This window comes from Balaenoptera musculus, chromosome 13, assembly GCF_009873245.2.
Source record: "Balaenoptera musculus isolate JJ_BM4_2016_0621 chromosome 13, mBalMus1.pri.v3, whole genome shotgun sequence".
NCBI lineage: Eukaryota > Metazoa > Chordata > Mammalia > Artiodactyla > Balaenopteridae > Balaenoptera > Balaenoptera musculus.
This window is the reverse complement of record NC_045797.1, coordinates 51,740,034-51,755,030: the sequence shown is the minus strand read 5'-3', so window position 1 is coordinate 51,755,030 and position 14,997 is coordinate 51,740,034. Positions and strand designations below refer to the sequence as shown.

The 14,997-nt window shown below is 34.9% G+C and overlaps 1 protein-coding gene across 3 annotated transcripts in view; it reads right to left on the bottom strand.

Moving 5' to 3' along the window:
* Positions 1–14,997, bottom strand: part of PIGF (phosphatidylinositol glycan anchor biosynthesis class F) — a 38,846-nt gene that overhangs the window by 22,323 nt on the left and 1,526 nt on the right. For all 3 annotated transcript variants that reach the window (XM_036872438.1, XM_036872440.1, XM_036872441.1), the window contains exons 2-4: positions 14,220–14,468; positions 12,949–13,040; positions 11,600–11,716 (exon numbers count right to left, since the gene is read on the bottom strand). In XM_036872438.1, coding sequence (XP_036728333.1) covers positions 11,600–11,716; positions 12,949–13,040; positions 14,220–14,447 — 437 coding nt within the window. In that variant the 5' untranslated portion in view covers positions 14,448–14,468. The remainder of the gene's footprint in view (positions 1–11,599; positions 11,717–12,948; positions 13,041–14,219; positions 14,469–14,997) is intronic.

Genomic DNA, 14,997 nt, shown 5'->3' with positions numbered 1-14,997 from the left:
AGAGAGCCAGGGTAAGGGAAATGCTGTCTTTGAGATTTAATTGGTAATATTCAGCTGAAATTTAATAAATGGTGGTTCTATACATTATGGTTCTCTCTGGGTATATGCTCAGTAGTGGGATTGCTGGGTCATATGGTAATTCTATTTATAGTTTTTTAAGGAACCTCCATACTATTATCCATAGTGGCTGTATCAATTTACATTCCCACCAACAGGGCAAGAGGGTTCCATTTTCTCCACACCCTCTCCAGCATTTGTTGTTTGTAGATTTTCTGATGATGCCCATTCTAACTGGTGTGAGGTGATACCTCATTGTAGTTTTGATTTGCATTTCTCTAATAATTAGTGATTTTGAGCAGCTTTTCATGTGCTTCTTGGCCATCTGTATGTTTTCTTTGGAGAAATGTCTGTTTAGGTCTTCTGCCCATTTTTGGATTGGGTTGTTTATTTTTTTAATATTGAGCTGCATGAGCTGTTTATATATTTTGGAGATTAATCCTTTGTCCTTGATTCGTTTGCAAATATTTTCTCCCATTCTGAGGGTTGTCTTTTCATCTTGTTTGTAGTTTCCTTTGCTATGCAAAAACTTTTAAGTTTCATTAGGTCCCATTTGTTTATTTTTGTTTTTATTTCCATTACTCTAGGAAGTGGATCAAAAAAGATCTTGCTGTGATTTATGCCAAAGAGTGTTCTTCCTATGTTTTCTTCTAAGAGTTTTACAGTGTTCGGTCTTACATTTAGGTCTCTAATCCATTTTGAATTTATTTTTGTGTATGGTGTTAGGGAGTGTTCTAACTTGATTCTTTTACATGTAGCTGTCCAGTTTTCCCAGCACCACTTATTGAAGAGACTGTCTTTTCTCCATTGTATATCCTTGCCTCCTTTGTCATAGATTAGTTGACCATAGGTGCGTGGGTTTATCTCTGGGCTTTCTATCCTGTTCCATTGATCTATATTTCTGTTTTTGTGCCAGTACCATATTGGCTTGATTACTGTAGCTTTGTAGTATAGTTTGAAGTCAGGGAGTCTGATTCCTCCAGCTCCATTTTTTTTTCCTCAAGATCGCTTTGGCTATTTGGGTTCTTTTGTGTCTCCATACAAATTTTAAGATTTTTTTGTTCTAGTTCTGTCAAAACTGCCACTGGTAATTTGACAGGGATTGCATTGAATCTGTAGATTGCTTTGGGTAGTATAGTCATTTTCACAGTATTGATTCTTCCAATCCAAGAACATGGTATATCTCTCCATCTGTTGGTATCATCTTTAATTTCTTTCATCAGTGTCTTACAGTTTTCTGCATACAGGTCTTTTGTCTCCCTAGGTGGGTTTATTCCTAGGTATTTTATTCTTTTTGTTGCAATGGTAAAATGTCATCTCCAAACAGTGAGTTTTACTTCTTTTTTTCCAATTTGTATTCCTTTTATTTCTTTTTCTTCTCTGATTGCCGTGGCTAGGATTTCCAAAACTATGTTGAATAATAGTGGTGAGAGTGGACATCCTTGTCTTGTTCCTGATCTTAGAGGAAATGCTTGCAGTTTTTCACCATTGAGAATGATGTTTGCTGTGGGTTTGTCATATATGGCCTTTATTATGTTGAGGTAGGCTCCCTCTATGCCCACTTTCTGGGGAGTTTTTATCATAAATGGGTGTTGAATTTTGCCGAAAGCTTTCTCTGCATCTATTGAGATGATCATATGGTTTTTATTCTTCAGTTTGTTAATATGGTGTATCACATTGATTGATTTGCGTATATTGAAGAATCCTTGCATTCCTGGGATAAACCCCACTTGATCATAGTGTATGATCCTTTTAATGTGCTGTTGGATTCTGTTTGCTAGTATTTTGTTGAGGATTTTTGCATCTATATTCATCAGTGATATTGATCTGTAATTTTCTTTTTTTGTAGTATCTTTGTCTGGTTTTGGTATCAGGGTGATGGTGGCCTCATAGAATGTGTTTGGGAGTGTTCTTTCCTCTGCAATTTTTTGGAAGAGTTTGAGAAGGATGGGTGTTAGCTCTTCTCTAAATGTTTGATAGGATTCACCTGTGAAGTCATCTGGTCCTGGACTTTTGTTTGTTGGAAGATTTTTAATCACAGTTTCAATTTCATGACTTGTAATCGGTCTGTTCATATTTTCTATTTCTTCCTGGTTCAGTCTTGGAAGGTTATACCTTTCTAAGAATTTGTCCATTTCTTCTAGGTTGTTCATTTTATTGGCATAGAGTTGCTTGCAGGAGTCTCTTAGGATGCTTCGTATTTCTGCAGTGTTTGTTGTAACTTCGCCTTTTTCATTTCTAATTTTATTGATTTGAGTCCTCTCCCTCTTTTTCTTGATGAGTCTGGCTAATGGTTTATCAACTTTGTTTATTTTCTCCAAGAACCAGCTTTTAGTTTTATTGATCTTTGCAATTGTTTTCTTTGTTTCTGTTTCATTTATTTCTGCTCCGATCTTTGTGATTTCTTTCCTTCTACTAACTTTGGGTTTTGTTTGTGCTTCTTTCTCTAGTTCCTTTAGGTGTAAGGCTAGATTGTTTATTTGAGATGTTTGTTGTTTCTTGAGGTAGGATTGTATTGCTATAAACTTCCCTCTTAGAACTGCTTTTGCTGCATCCCATAGGTTTTGGATTGTCGTGTTTTCATTGTCATTTGTCTCTAGGTATTTTTTGATTTCCTTTGATTTCTTCAGTGATCTCTTGGTTATTTAGTAACGTAGTGTTTAGCCTCCATGTGTTTGTGTTTTTTACATTTTTTTCCCTGTAATTGATTTCTAATCTCATAGCATTGTGGTCAGAAAAGATGCTTGATATGATTTCAATTTTCTTAAATTTACTGAGGCTTGATTTGTGACCCAAGGTGTGATCTATACTGGAGAATGTTCCGTGCGCACTTGAGAAGAAAGTGTAATCTGCTGTTTTTGGATGGAATGTTCTATAAATATCAATTAAATCTCTCTGGCCTCTTGTGTCTTTTAAAGCTCCTGTTTCCTTATTAATTTTCTGTTTGGATGATCTGTCCATTGGTGTAAGTGAGGTGTTAAAGTCCCCCACTATTATTGTGTTACTGTCAATTTCCTCTTTTATAGCTGTTAGCAGTTGCCTTATGTATTGAGGTGCTCCTATGTTGGGTGCATATATATTTATAATTGTTATATCTTCTTCTTGGATTGATCCCTTGATCATTACGTAGTGTCCTTCCTTGTCTCTTGTAACATTATTTTAAAGTCTAGTTTAAAAAAAAAAAGTCTAGTTTATCTGATATGAGTATTGCTACTCCAGCTTTCTTTTGATTTCCATTTGCATGGAATATCTTTTTCCATCCCCTCACTTTCAGTCTGTATGTGTCCCTAGGTCTGAAATGGGTCTCTTGTAGACAGCATATATATGGGTCTTGTGTTCGTATACATTCAGCAAGCCTGTGTCTTTTGGTTGGAGCATTTAATCCATTCACATTTAAGGTAATTATCGATATGTATGTTCCTATGACCATTTTCTTAATTCTTTTGGGTTTGTTTTTGTAGGTCCTTTTCTTCTCTTGTGTTTCCCACTTAGAGAAGTTCCTTTAGCATTTGTTGTAGAGCTGGTTTGGTGGTGCTGAATTCTTTTAGCTTTTGGTTGTCTGTAAAGCTTTTAATTTCTCCATCAAATGTGAATGAAATCCTTGCCAGGTAGAGTAATCTTGGTTGTAGGGTCTTCCCTTTCATCACTTTAAATATGTCATGCCACTCCCCTCTGGCTTGTAGAGTTTCTGCTGAGAAATCAGCTGTTAACCTTATGGGAGTTCCCTTGTATGTTATTTGTCGTTTTTCCCTTGCTGCTTTACATAATTTTTCTTTGTCTTTAATTTTTGCCGATTTGATTACTATGTGTCTCGGCATGTTTCTCCTTAGATTCATCCTGTATGGGACTCTCTGCGCTTCCTGGACTTGGGTGGCTATTTTCTTTCCCATGTTAGGGAAGTTTTTGACTATAATCTCTTCAAGTATTTTCTTGGGTCCTTTCTCTCTCTCCTCTCCTTCTGGGACCCCTATAATGCAAATGTTGTTGTGTTTAATGTTGTCCCAGAGGTCTCTTAGGTTGTCTTCATTTCTTTTTATTCTTTTTTCTTTATTCTGTTCCACAGAAGTGAATTCCACCATTCTGTCTTCCAGGTCACTTATCCGTTCTTCTGCCTCAGTTATTCTGCTATTGATTCCTTCTAGTGTAGTTTTCATTTCAGTTACTGTATTCTTCATCTGTTTGTTTGTTCCTTAATTCTTCTAGGTCTTTGTGAAACATTTCTTGCATCTTCTCGATCTTTGCCTACATTCTTTTTCCAAGGTCCTGGATCATCTTCACTATCATTATTCTGAATTCTTCTGGAAGGTTGCCTATCTCCACTTCATTTGGTTGTTTTTCTGGGGTTTTATCTTGTTCCTTCATCTGGTACATAGTCCTCTGCCTTTTCATCTTGTCTATCTTTCTGTGAATGTGGTTTCATTCCACAGGCTGCAGGATTGTAGTTCTTCTTGCTTCTGCTGTCTGCCCTCTGGTGGATCTCCATTACTTATAGATGAAGATATACTAACTAAGAATACTGTGCAAGGAGGGGTAGATTATACACACATACAATTAAAGGCATTCCCGGGACTTCCCTGGTGGCACAGTGGTTAAGAATCCGCCTGTCAATGAAGGGGACACGGGTTTGAGCCCTGGTCCGGGAAGGTCCCACATGCTGCGGAGTAACTAAGCCCATGCACCACAACTACTGAGCCTGCGTTCTAGAGCCCAAGAGCAACAACTACTGAGTCTGCGTGCCACAACTACTGAAGCCTGCACATCTAGAGCCCATGCCCCGCAACAAGAGAAGCCACCACAATGAGAAGCCCGCACATCGCAATGAAGAGTAGCCCCCGCTCGCCGCAACCTAGAGAAAGCCTGCGTGCAGCAACGAAGACCCAATTAATTAAAATTAATTAATTTTAATTAATTAATTAATTAAAGAAAAGGACAGTCCCAATAAGTGATAAAAGAAGTTATAAAGCAGTAACTAGTATAACCATTTTTGTTTTTTTACATATGTTTTTGCATAGATAAAATTGGAATATATAAAATCTGTTAGTAATGGCTGCTCTTTACATAGCATTCTAAGATCTTTAACTTTTGATTTTTTCTATTATTTGAATTTTTATAATAAATATATATTCTTTTGTAATAAACACAATAAAAAGAAAAAGCATAAATTCCTTTCTATTCACTGATTTACAGTAGCACTGATATTGATTTATTCTCATTTTATAAATTTCCATAATAAAGCCAACAGAATTCTATGGTTAATGGCTAATTTCTTCATAGTTAAGAAATGTATACATATAGTTAATAGGGCTGAAAATAGAATAAATAGTTCACTATTCTGTGAATAAACTTAGAAGTGACTAAATATTACAGATCAATCTTCATGACAATGAGTTCTAAGTAACTGTCCACATTATTTGACTCCACTGAAATTCATTCTATCAAATCTTAATTGAAATAAATAGACCATTTTGAATACCTACTATCTATGTCCCAGACACTGTATCAGGTACCTGAGATAGTTAACAGTAAGTACTATGGTTCAGATAGGCTGTCATCAAAACACTACTTGTTTAGATGGAGTTGGTCTTTTTCACTGTTGATCTCTTTATGTAAAAAAGAGACACCAAACAACTCCTAGTGGCTAAAGATATTATACAGAATTCTTACATAAACTTTCCCCTTTCCCCACTGAATAAATATTAAAACCAATGCCTCTTTGCCACTAAATTTTTGTACCCACACTAAGGCTAAATTACCTAATTTTAATATGTATAAATTTTTGGTCATTCACCATCCTCTCACTCTTAATGTCCACAGTGGTTTTTTCAATAAAAAATCCATTTCAATACAGAGATGGCAAAAAGAGGTCTGTTGTTTTTGCTACACAGGCTTACAGGCTGTCTTTACCTTGGCAAGATAACCACAGATTCAGGAAACTATTCAGAAATTCAATTTTTTCATTTCACCAAAAGTGATCAGATTCTGACTTAAACATTGAAATAATAGCATAAAATAACTGATAAATGAAAAAGCAAACTTCAATGAAAATACAGGACTAAGGTAGTCAGATTATTATTTTGCTTTATAAGAAAGTCAACAAATGAAAAAAAAAAAAAAGCCCCACAATAATTATAACACCAAAGCAACAAACTGAAGTAACCTAGTACAAATTGAGTATATTCAGTAATAAGGTAAAACAAAAAGTCAGCAGAATTTTTTAGGAAACCAAATGACTTTTCTATCTTCAAGTTTCTTTAAAATAGCATTTTTTAAAAAAAAATCTGGAATAACTGTACATGACTTTAAGAAAAAGTCTTGTTAAAATAGTGTCATTTAATTGCATATTACATCTGAATAGTATCAGAATTGGTCCTTTACTCTTGGCATGCACCTTCCGCACAGTTCTCAAAATCAAAGGTTTTGTGTTTCACAGTCTTTATTTGATTATCATCTACTCAATATTAAACATGCAAATAAATACACTAAAAATTAGGATGTAATAATATTTCACTTAAAAATAGTTCAGTACTGAGCAAGATGTCAGCCCAATTCAAAACTGGGCTGTTCATACTGAACACCTGAATTAGTCATATTTCAAAAACACTAAAAGGGCCAGCTTTAAATAAGCAAAACAGAAGAAAAAAACTCTACCGTGTTTTATATACTAAAACACAGGATGAATGACAAAAATATTTAAAGTTCTAAAATCTTCAATCAGTACTTTAAGGTATTTTAAATACTTTCAATGAATTAGAACTGTAGCATAAGAACTTCAAATCAGAACTTTAATTTCTGTTGTAAATGATTACTGGGTAGGAAGAAAGGTATTATTCATACGTTTTGTATAAACTCCTTAAATAATAATAAAATTCTTTTAAATTAAAGTTGTGACTCAATATAAATGATGTTAATATATTCAAATAATTTCTTTTTTTTTTTTTGGGGGGCTGCGCCATGTGGCTTGTGGGATCTAAGTTCCCTGACCAGGGATGGAACCCGTGCCCCCTGTAGTGGAAGCACAGAGTGTTAACCACTGGACCACCAGGGAAGTCCCAAATAATTTTGAAATAACACACAAGTCATTGTTTTTCATGGGTATTTCATATTATCACTGCAGAACCACCAGACCTTTGAATTTTTAAAATATTTTTGCATAAAAGTGAGCATTTAAGGCTAACTCTAACATTAAACAAGTTACTGTATCAAATAAATTATTTCCTAACTCATTCAAAATTTGACATGTTTATACTAAATTCTTGAAGTGTGATAAAATTGCTAGGGAAGGGGCTTCCCTGGTGGCGCAGTGGTTGAGAATCTGCCTGCCAATGCAGGGGACACGGGTTCGAGCCCTGGTCTGGGAGGATCCCGCATGCCGCGGAGCAGCTAGGCCCGTGAGCCACAACTACTGAACCTGCGCGTCTGGAGCCTGTGCTCCGCAATGAGAGAGGCCGCGATAGTGAGAGGCCCGCGCACCGTGATGAAGAGTGGCCCCCGCTTGCCACAACTAGAAGAAAGTGCTCGCACAGAAACGAAGACCCACCACAGCCAAAAATAAATTAATAATAAAAAAAAAATTGCTAGGGAAGAAACTGAACTATCACTAATGTATGGTAGAGACACGAAGATTTAAGTTCCCCTCTCATGACAAAGTTCAAATCAATTTTACATTAAATGAACTGAAAAAACCGTTCCTCCTTCTCTGTGGTTGTCCATGCCCAGCACTCCTTGGTCTGTTATCTAAACCAGGAAAAGTACTAAGACAAATGGCTGTCAGGATTGGGAGTATGACATATAAAAATGCCCCCTGACAATTGTTAATCCAGTTGACAAACATTTCTTGAGCACTTACTATTTGATTTCACTCATCATCTCATTCAGTTCTCAGTGGGGAGGGGCAATATAGGGGCAGGGAATTGAGAGGTACAAACTATCACGTACAAAATAAGCTAAAAGGATATACTGTACAACACAGGGAATACAGTGAATATTTTATAATAACTATAAATGGAGTATAATCTTTAAAAATTGTGAATCACTCTACTGTACACTTGTAACATGTAATACTGTACCTCAACTACATTTCAATAAAAGAAATTAATTATCAAAAGAAAGAAAATGTCCACATATGAAATTCACGATAAATTACAAAGAGAAACTAGGAACAGTTACTGTTTCCCTTGAGCTTTAAAGTTTGATTTTTTTCAATTTTAAAATATTAGGAATTTACATATACAGTCAGTTCTGCTATAATGCTTATTTTGAAAATTCGAATTTGTTCCAATTTGATGGCTATATTAAGGAACAATAGGAGTGATTTCGTCTGAGAGAAACACTGAGTGAACACAAAAACTGCACCCAGTTGAACTGAGCAGCATATGAATACACAAAACATGCACATCCCTCAAACATCTACCAGCTAATCAAGACAGTGTCATACTGGCATAAGTACAGACATTAATGGAATAAGAGCTGATCATGTGTTTATGATCAACTGATTTTCAACAGAGGTGCCAAGATCACTCAAAGGGATAAAGGTTTTTTCAACAAATGATGCTAGGACAACTGGGTAGCCACATGCAAAAGAATGAAGTGGGACCCTTACCTCATACCATACACAAAAACTAACACAAGATGGACCAAAGACCCAAATGTAAGAACTAAAATTATAAAACTCTTAGAAGAAAACACAGGAGTAAATCTTTAAGACCTTGGATTTGGCAGTGGATTCTTAGATATGACTCTAAGAGCACAAGCAATGAAAGAAAAAAATAAATTAGATTTCATCAAAATTAAAACCTTTTGTGCCTCAAAGGGCACTATCATGAAAGTGAAAAGACAACACACAGAAAGGGAGAAAATATTTGCAAATCATGTATCTGATAAAGGACTTGTATGTAGAATATATAAAGAACACTTACAACTTAGTAATGAGAGACAAATAACTCAATTCAAAAATGAGTAAAGGATCTAAAGAGATATTTCTCCAAGGAAAATATACAACAGCCAATAGGAACATGAAAAGATGCTTGATCTCATTGGTCAGTAGGGAAATGCAAATAAAAAACACAAAGAGATAACACTTCACACCCATAAGGACGGCAATAATCAAAAAGTCAGATAATAACAACTGTTGGTGAGAATGTAGGGGAATTGGAGTCCTCACACACTGCTGTGGACATGTAAAATGGTACAGCCACATTAGAAAAGTCTGGCAGTTGTTCAAATGATTAAAAGTAGAGTTACCATATGACCCAACAATTCCACTCCTCAGCATATACTCAAGTGAAATGAAAACATATATCCACACAAAAACCTGTACACAGATGCTTACAGCAACTTATAATAGCAAAAAGTGAAAACAATCTAGATGTCCATCAATTGATGAATGGATAAACAAAATGTGGTACATATCCATCCATATTATTCAGCCGTAGAAAGGAATAATGTACTGATACACGCTACAACATGAATGAACCTTGAAAACATCATGCTAAACAAAAAAAGCCAATCACAAAAGATCACATATTATATGATTCCATTTTTATGAAATGTCCAAAATAGGCAAATCTACAGACAGTAAATAGATTAGTGGTTGCTTAGGGCTAGGGGAGGGGGAATAAGGAAGTGACAGGTAAAGGACATGGAGTTTCTTTTTGAGATGATGAAAATATTCTAAAACTGACTGTAATGATTGTTGTACATATCTGTGAATATAATAAAAACTATTGAATTGTACACTTTATATAGGTGACATATACGGTGTTTGAATTATATCTCAATACTGTTTAAAAACCCATCTCCCAGCTATCTCAATTCCCTTCACGTATATGAGCCACACCTTCCACATCTGTCTTAGCTTTCCAACAACCCTCCTTCATAATAACTTACAAGAGGCAACCCTTCCCACATCTACTTCCAAAAGCAAATTTCAGGTTTTGTCCAAGGAAAAGTGCCGTATTTATTATAATATTTATGCAATTCTTAACCATTTAACATGTATTAAACTGTCCTGCCATTTTTATTAAGTTCCTATCTTTTTTAATGTGTTACTGACGAAGTTTTTGAGTGTTATGCCCCATCCCATTTTTCCCATAAGTTCAGTGTTTCTTATTGCCCAGTTTTGCATAACGCAAGGATTTTTAGGAACGCATATGCCATCTTATAGCAGAACTGACTATAGAATCAGATGACAGTATCTCCCCCAAGTACACCATTAATGCTATCATCAGAAACAGAATTCAAAGCTGGATAAATCACCAACCCAAACCAATAAGGTTTCAACTGATTTTCACTGTTTAAAAATGTCAAACTAAAATACTAAAAGAAATTAATGCCATTTGGGATACTATGGTAACAATGTGGGAAAAAGTGTTCAATGTGACACTTTGTTTTCTTGAGACTTTATGAACACTAGAAGATGGTTCTGAAGGGGAACAAACAAACATTTCAAAAGGAAAAAGTCAGTAATTTATGGAGCCTAGCTACCCAGCAAGCATCCTCTGCTCCACTTGGGCTGTTCTCTTCCAAATCACACAAAAATACCATGTTCATTTCAGTTTCTATAGTTTCATTCATCCCGCTAGCGCGGGGTGCCTCCCCTTCCCACTTAAGTCTTACCAGATCTCTTACTCCTGATCCAAGTCCTTCATAGATCATCCCCCCATCCAGCTCATTCTTCAGTGGTCTCCTACCCTACTGAGTTCCTAAAACTTCATTGTTCGAGTTACACAAATTTAGTCTTATGTTTTTGTTCATCTCATCCTTGCCCCTTGAATGTCCAAGATCCTCATGGAGAGAAGCACAGCTAATACATCAGACTCCACACAGAGTTTGCATAACATAGAGCACAGAGTTAAGGGCTCAAGAAGTTTTTGCTGCTGGGTGATAAACAAGACAAAATCATGGGCACCAAGTAACTTTCTAGTTTTCTTAGTTATAACTCAACCATTTCTGATACAAATGATTTCACTGCCTTTCAAGAAGCTAAAATTTTAACTTAACGATGCTGAAAATACATACAGCTGCTAAGGGAATAAAATCCTGTAAAACCTGCACTCGGATGTCTCACCACAAAAGAGGCTGAACAAGAAACTATAGTTGTTCCAATAAACATTTTTAGATGGTGAACCCCAATTCTACATTATAAGATGTACGGAAGCAATTTGATCTGCAGCAATTTTATCACAGTGATAAATCACCCCCGAGGAGTGGTTTTCAAAGTTTTCTTTTGGTAACAGAAACCTTTTTTCAAGCAAAAGGCTAAGTGGAATTCTACCATACAAAAATAAAAAAAAAAAAGCAGAGCTGATCTTGCTAACGTGGAGGGAGAGGCCTATAGTTCTGCCTGCTTGGGTCTCCCCCGAGTGCATGCCACCCTTCCCTGGCCCCAGTCCCCAGCTGCAGTGGGCCATTACAGCATCACTGAGAACGATACAGTGCTGAGAAACACTCAAGGAACAATCAGCAAGCTGCCATGAATAGAAAAGTACCTCGTTAATTTTTTTTTTAATTTCAAACATCACTAGAATATAAAATTAAAACTTACCCATTTCTACTGAAAACTCTTAGCCATGCTTTGAAGTTTGGTCCTAACAAACATAAACAAGGTACAGTAGTAAAAGTGGACAAAGTAACTGCGAGTAAAAATGTTTCCAACGCCAACCTAGAAAAAAAACACTGTATTAATTTTTTTTAAAGTGTTAAAGGTGCATGTACACACACATGCATAATCTTTTTTACTTAAATAGATTTAGTATAAAACTATTTTCTTACACTTAGAAAGGTAACATGAGTCTTACCAAAACGATGACTATAAGAAATGTTACTACCAAAATGCAAGCTATAAAAAACAATCTAGCAAATATTTGGCTTTGATGATAGAGTTCAGAAGTGTTAAATGCCATACGATACTGAGACTGTCCATTGCAAGAAAACCCATTTCTAGATCATTAACTTTTTCCTCAATAGTCTCTGGAACTTCCTCTGCAATCCATGGTTCAAATTTAGCTTATATCGGAACCACTTGGAGAACTAGGTAAATTTGTTTCTGACTAAGGACTGAGAATTTGCATTTCGATAAAATGCTGATGTTGTAGGTTTTAGAACCACACTTGGAAACCCACTGCTCCAGACATTCATTCTACTCTAAAATGGATTACAGAGAAATTATCATTTCCCATTACAAAGGTCTTGTCCTCCCAACTCTAGAAAATAATTACCTGTTAATCTAGTATGTGTATATATAACCAGGTATATATATATATGTAAAACTATATATATATAGCTATGTGTGTGTGTGTGTATATGTATTGCATCACTCATTTCAACATGATCATTTATCACTGCTAAACTGAACTTTCCCAAACTATAATGGAACATTATATAAGACATATTAATGAATTTGGCTTTCACTAATTCAAAATTGTTCAGTTTTGAAAAGGTGTTGAGTTAAATTTTACCTTTAAACTATAAACATTAGCTTTTACGTAATTAAATACAAGAATCTATTGACTTTTCTTAAGAAAACAAACTCTTTTCAAGCACTTCAGAATCACATTTACTATTTATAACTAATTTATATGTATCATTATAGTCAGTTTCCTTAGAGGTTCTAAGGGCCACACACCTATTGGTATATGACAGTTTCTCATCTACCTCCCCCTTTAAGCAACTGTGTGACAAAAGGCTATGTAATAGAAGCATTTAATGAATTAAGTTATTCCATTGTCTTTTAAAAAAATAACACTGCCAAGGGCAATGATGTCAGTATCTTTCTGTGATCCACTGATTAAACACACCATGTTTTTTCTCTAATCACCAATAGAATTAGCACTTGGTTTAATAAATGACCGTTTTAAAATATAGTTGGCTTAAGGTAAAAAATTTCAGACTTACTCTATTAGTGGTGCTCCATATAGAACAAAAATTACATGAAAGGAGAAACAAGACATAAGAAAGTAGATACAGCATTTCAAAAATCTGGTTACCTAAAAAAGAAATGAATAACTTAAAGAATCAAGAGAATGACTAAAGGACAGCAAACGCTTTGATTTTATCTACAAATACAACTTAGTCCTATAATGTGTGAAACAGCTGAATATTCTTTGGATCTGCTCCTGAAGTCAGATCACATGTTCTTTGTACAGCACTGTAAAAAAGCCACAAGACAAAAATCGACCCCCATGTTCCACTCACCTAACCAACAGTAGAATCAGAAAATGTTTTTGTTTCTATGCTAAGTACTGAACTATGATGTTAATCAGTATTTATGAAATATTTACCAATAAGTGTGCTAGGATACAAAAAAACACAAACACAGTCCTTCTTGTGTGATGATACATGAAATATTTATAGAAAATAATGATTATAATAATTTTTTTTCATTTTAAAATAAAATTCCTAGGAAAATTGGACCAAAAAAAAGCACAATATTAAATAATTCCCCAAATCATATTCATGTTACTGTATGATCCACATAAAAAAAGACCTGCATGTCTGCAAATCAGTGTGTGGGACCTACTTGATTTCGAGCTCAAGATCTAATAATAAAACACACAATGAGTGTTTTAAATCATAGGGCAGTAAATATGTTTTAAATTACCTAATAAAGAACATACACATAGTATTGAATAATGTTAAGTGAGGACTTTATTAATTTTAATAATAGTCAAGTGTTACACTGTAGTGAATATTCCAGAAAATAGATTCCAATGTCTGAAAACTTCAACTACTATTTAGTCAAGGAAGGCCAAGCTTGAAACAAGAGCTTATTTTGTAATTTCTGAAAAACCCATTGTGTCTTTCAGAAATGCAAAAGATGAATGAAAATAAACTGAAATGTCTTATAAAGTAAGATTTAAAGGTGTGATTGCTACATTTATATTTATATATATTGCTACATTGAAGATATATTTATCTTCAATGATGACATAAAACATGACTATATAGGTTCACAATGCTATGATATTCAATTAATACATGGCAAGAATCTATCAAACATTGTGGACAGTCTTCCAGCAAGCAATAGGCTACTGACTAGAAAAAAAAAAAATCAGCTTCTTTATTCACTGTAAATAACCCAATAAGTACTTGACTAATACTTTATCCATCCAGTAAAAAAAACATTACCTATATCGAAAAATCAGTTGTCAAGAAATAAGCCTTACCTTGTATGATAATGAACTTCTTTTAGAGGATGCATTTGGTTTCACTACTAAATACAATACTAAATTGACGGCAGTTACAGAAACAGAACAGATGCACAACCATGTCAAGTGTGTTTCCAGTACTGAGAAGTTCTCCAAGAAGAATGATGGAATGAAGATGCTTAGGATAATTGAAAATATGCATAATAGATGGACATACAGTAGTCTCTTGATGTCAGTATCTTTCATGGTGTTTTCTTGAGTGGCTATCTAATGAAAAACAAATTAAGAAAAGAGCATAGGCAATAATGACTTTTTCCATTGTCCTAAATGCTCCAACGTCTAAAATCAAGCCATGAACCAAAGTCAATTTTCTATGGGCAATAATGTCTTAGTGTTAGAATATAGGAAGATGCATATGTGTAAAAACTAATAGACTAATATAGTATAAACAGCTCTCAGAGCCTGAAAAAGGACAAATTTACTAATTTCTTAACTATTTGTGTCTAGTTCTGTAAAACAGTCATGTGCTAGGACTAATTAAGCGATTCAGCTTTTTTTCTTTTTGCCAAAATCAGAGGTGAAAACAAACAGCATGTGTTAATGATTTGCCCTGTTGGAAATATAAGCTATGCTTTCTAGAAACCCCTTAATACAATTTGGCTGAACTGCTAGCATTTTTTATCATTATGGACCCTTATCTAACATCACAGTAGTTCACATTTTCTAACAAATGCCAAGTAACACCAGGTACACACTGGAACACTCAAATGGTGGCCAGTGTTACCAAGAAGCTTCA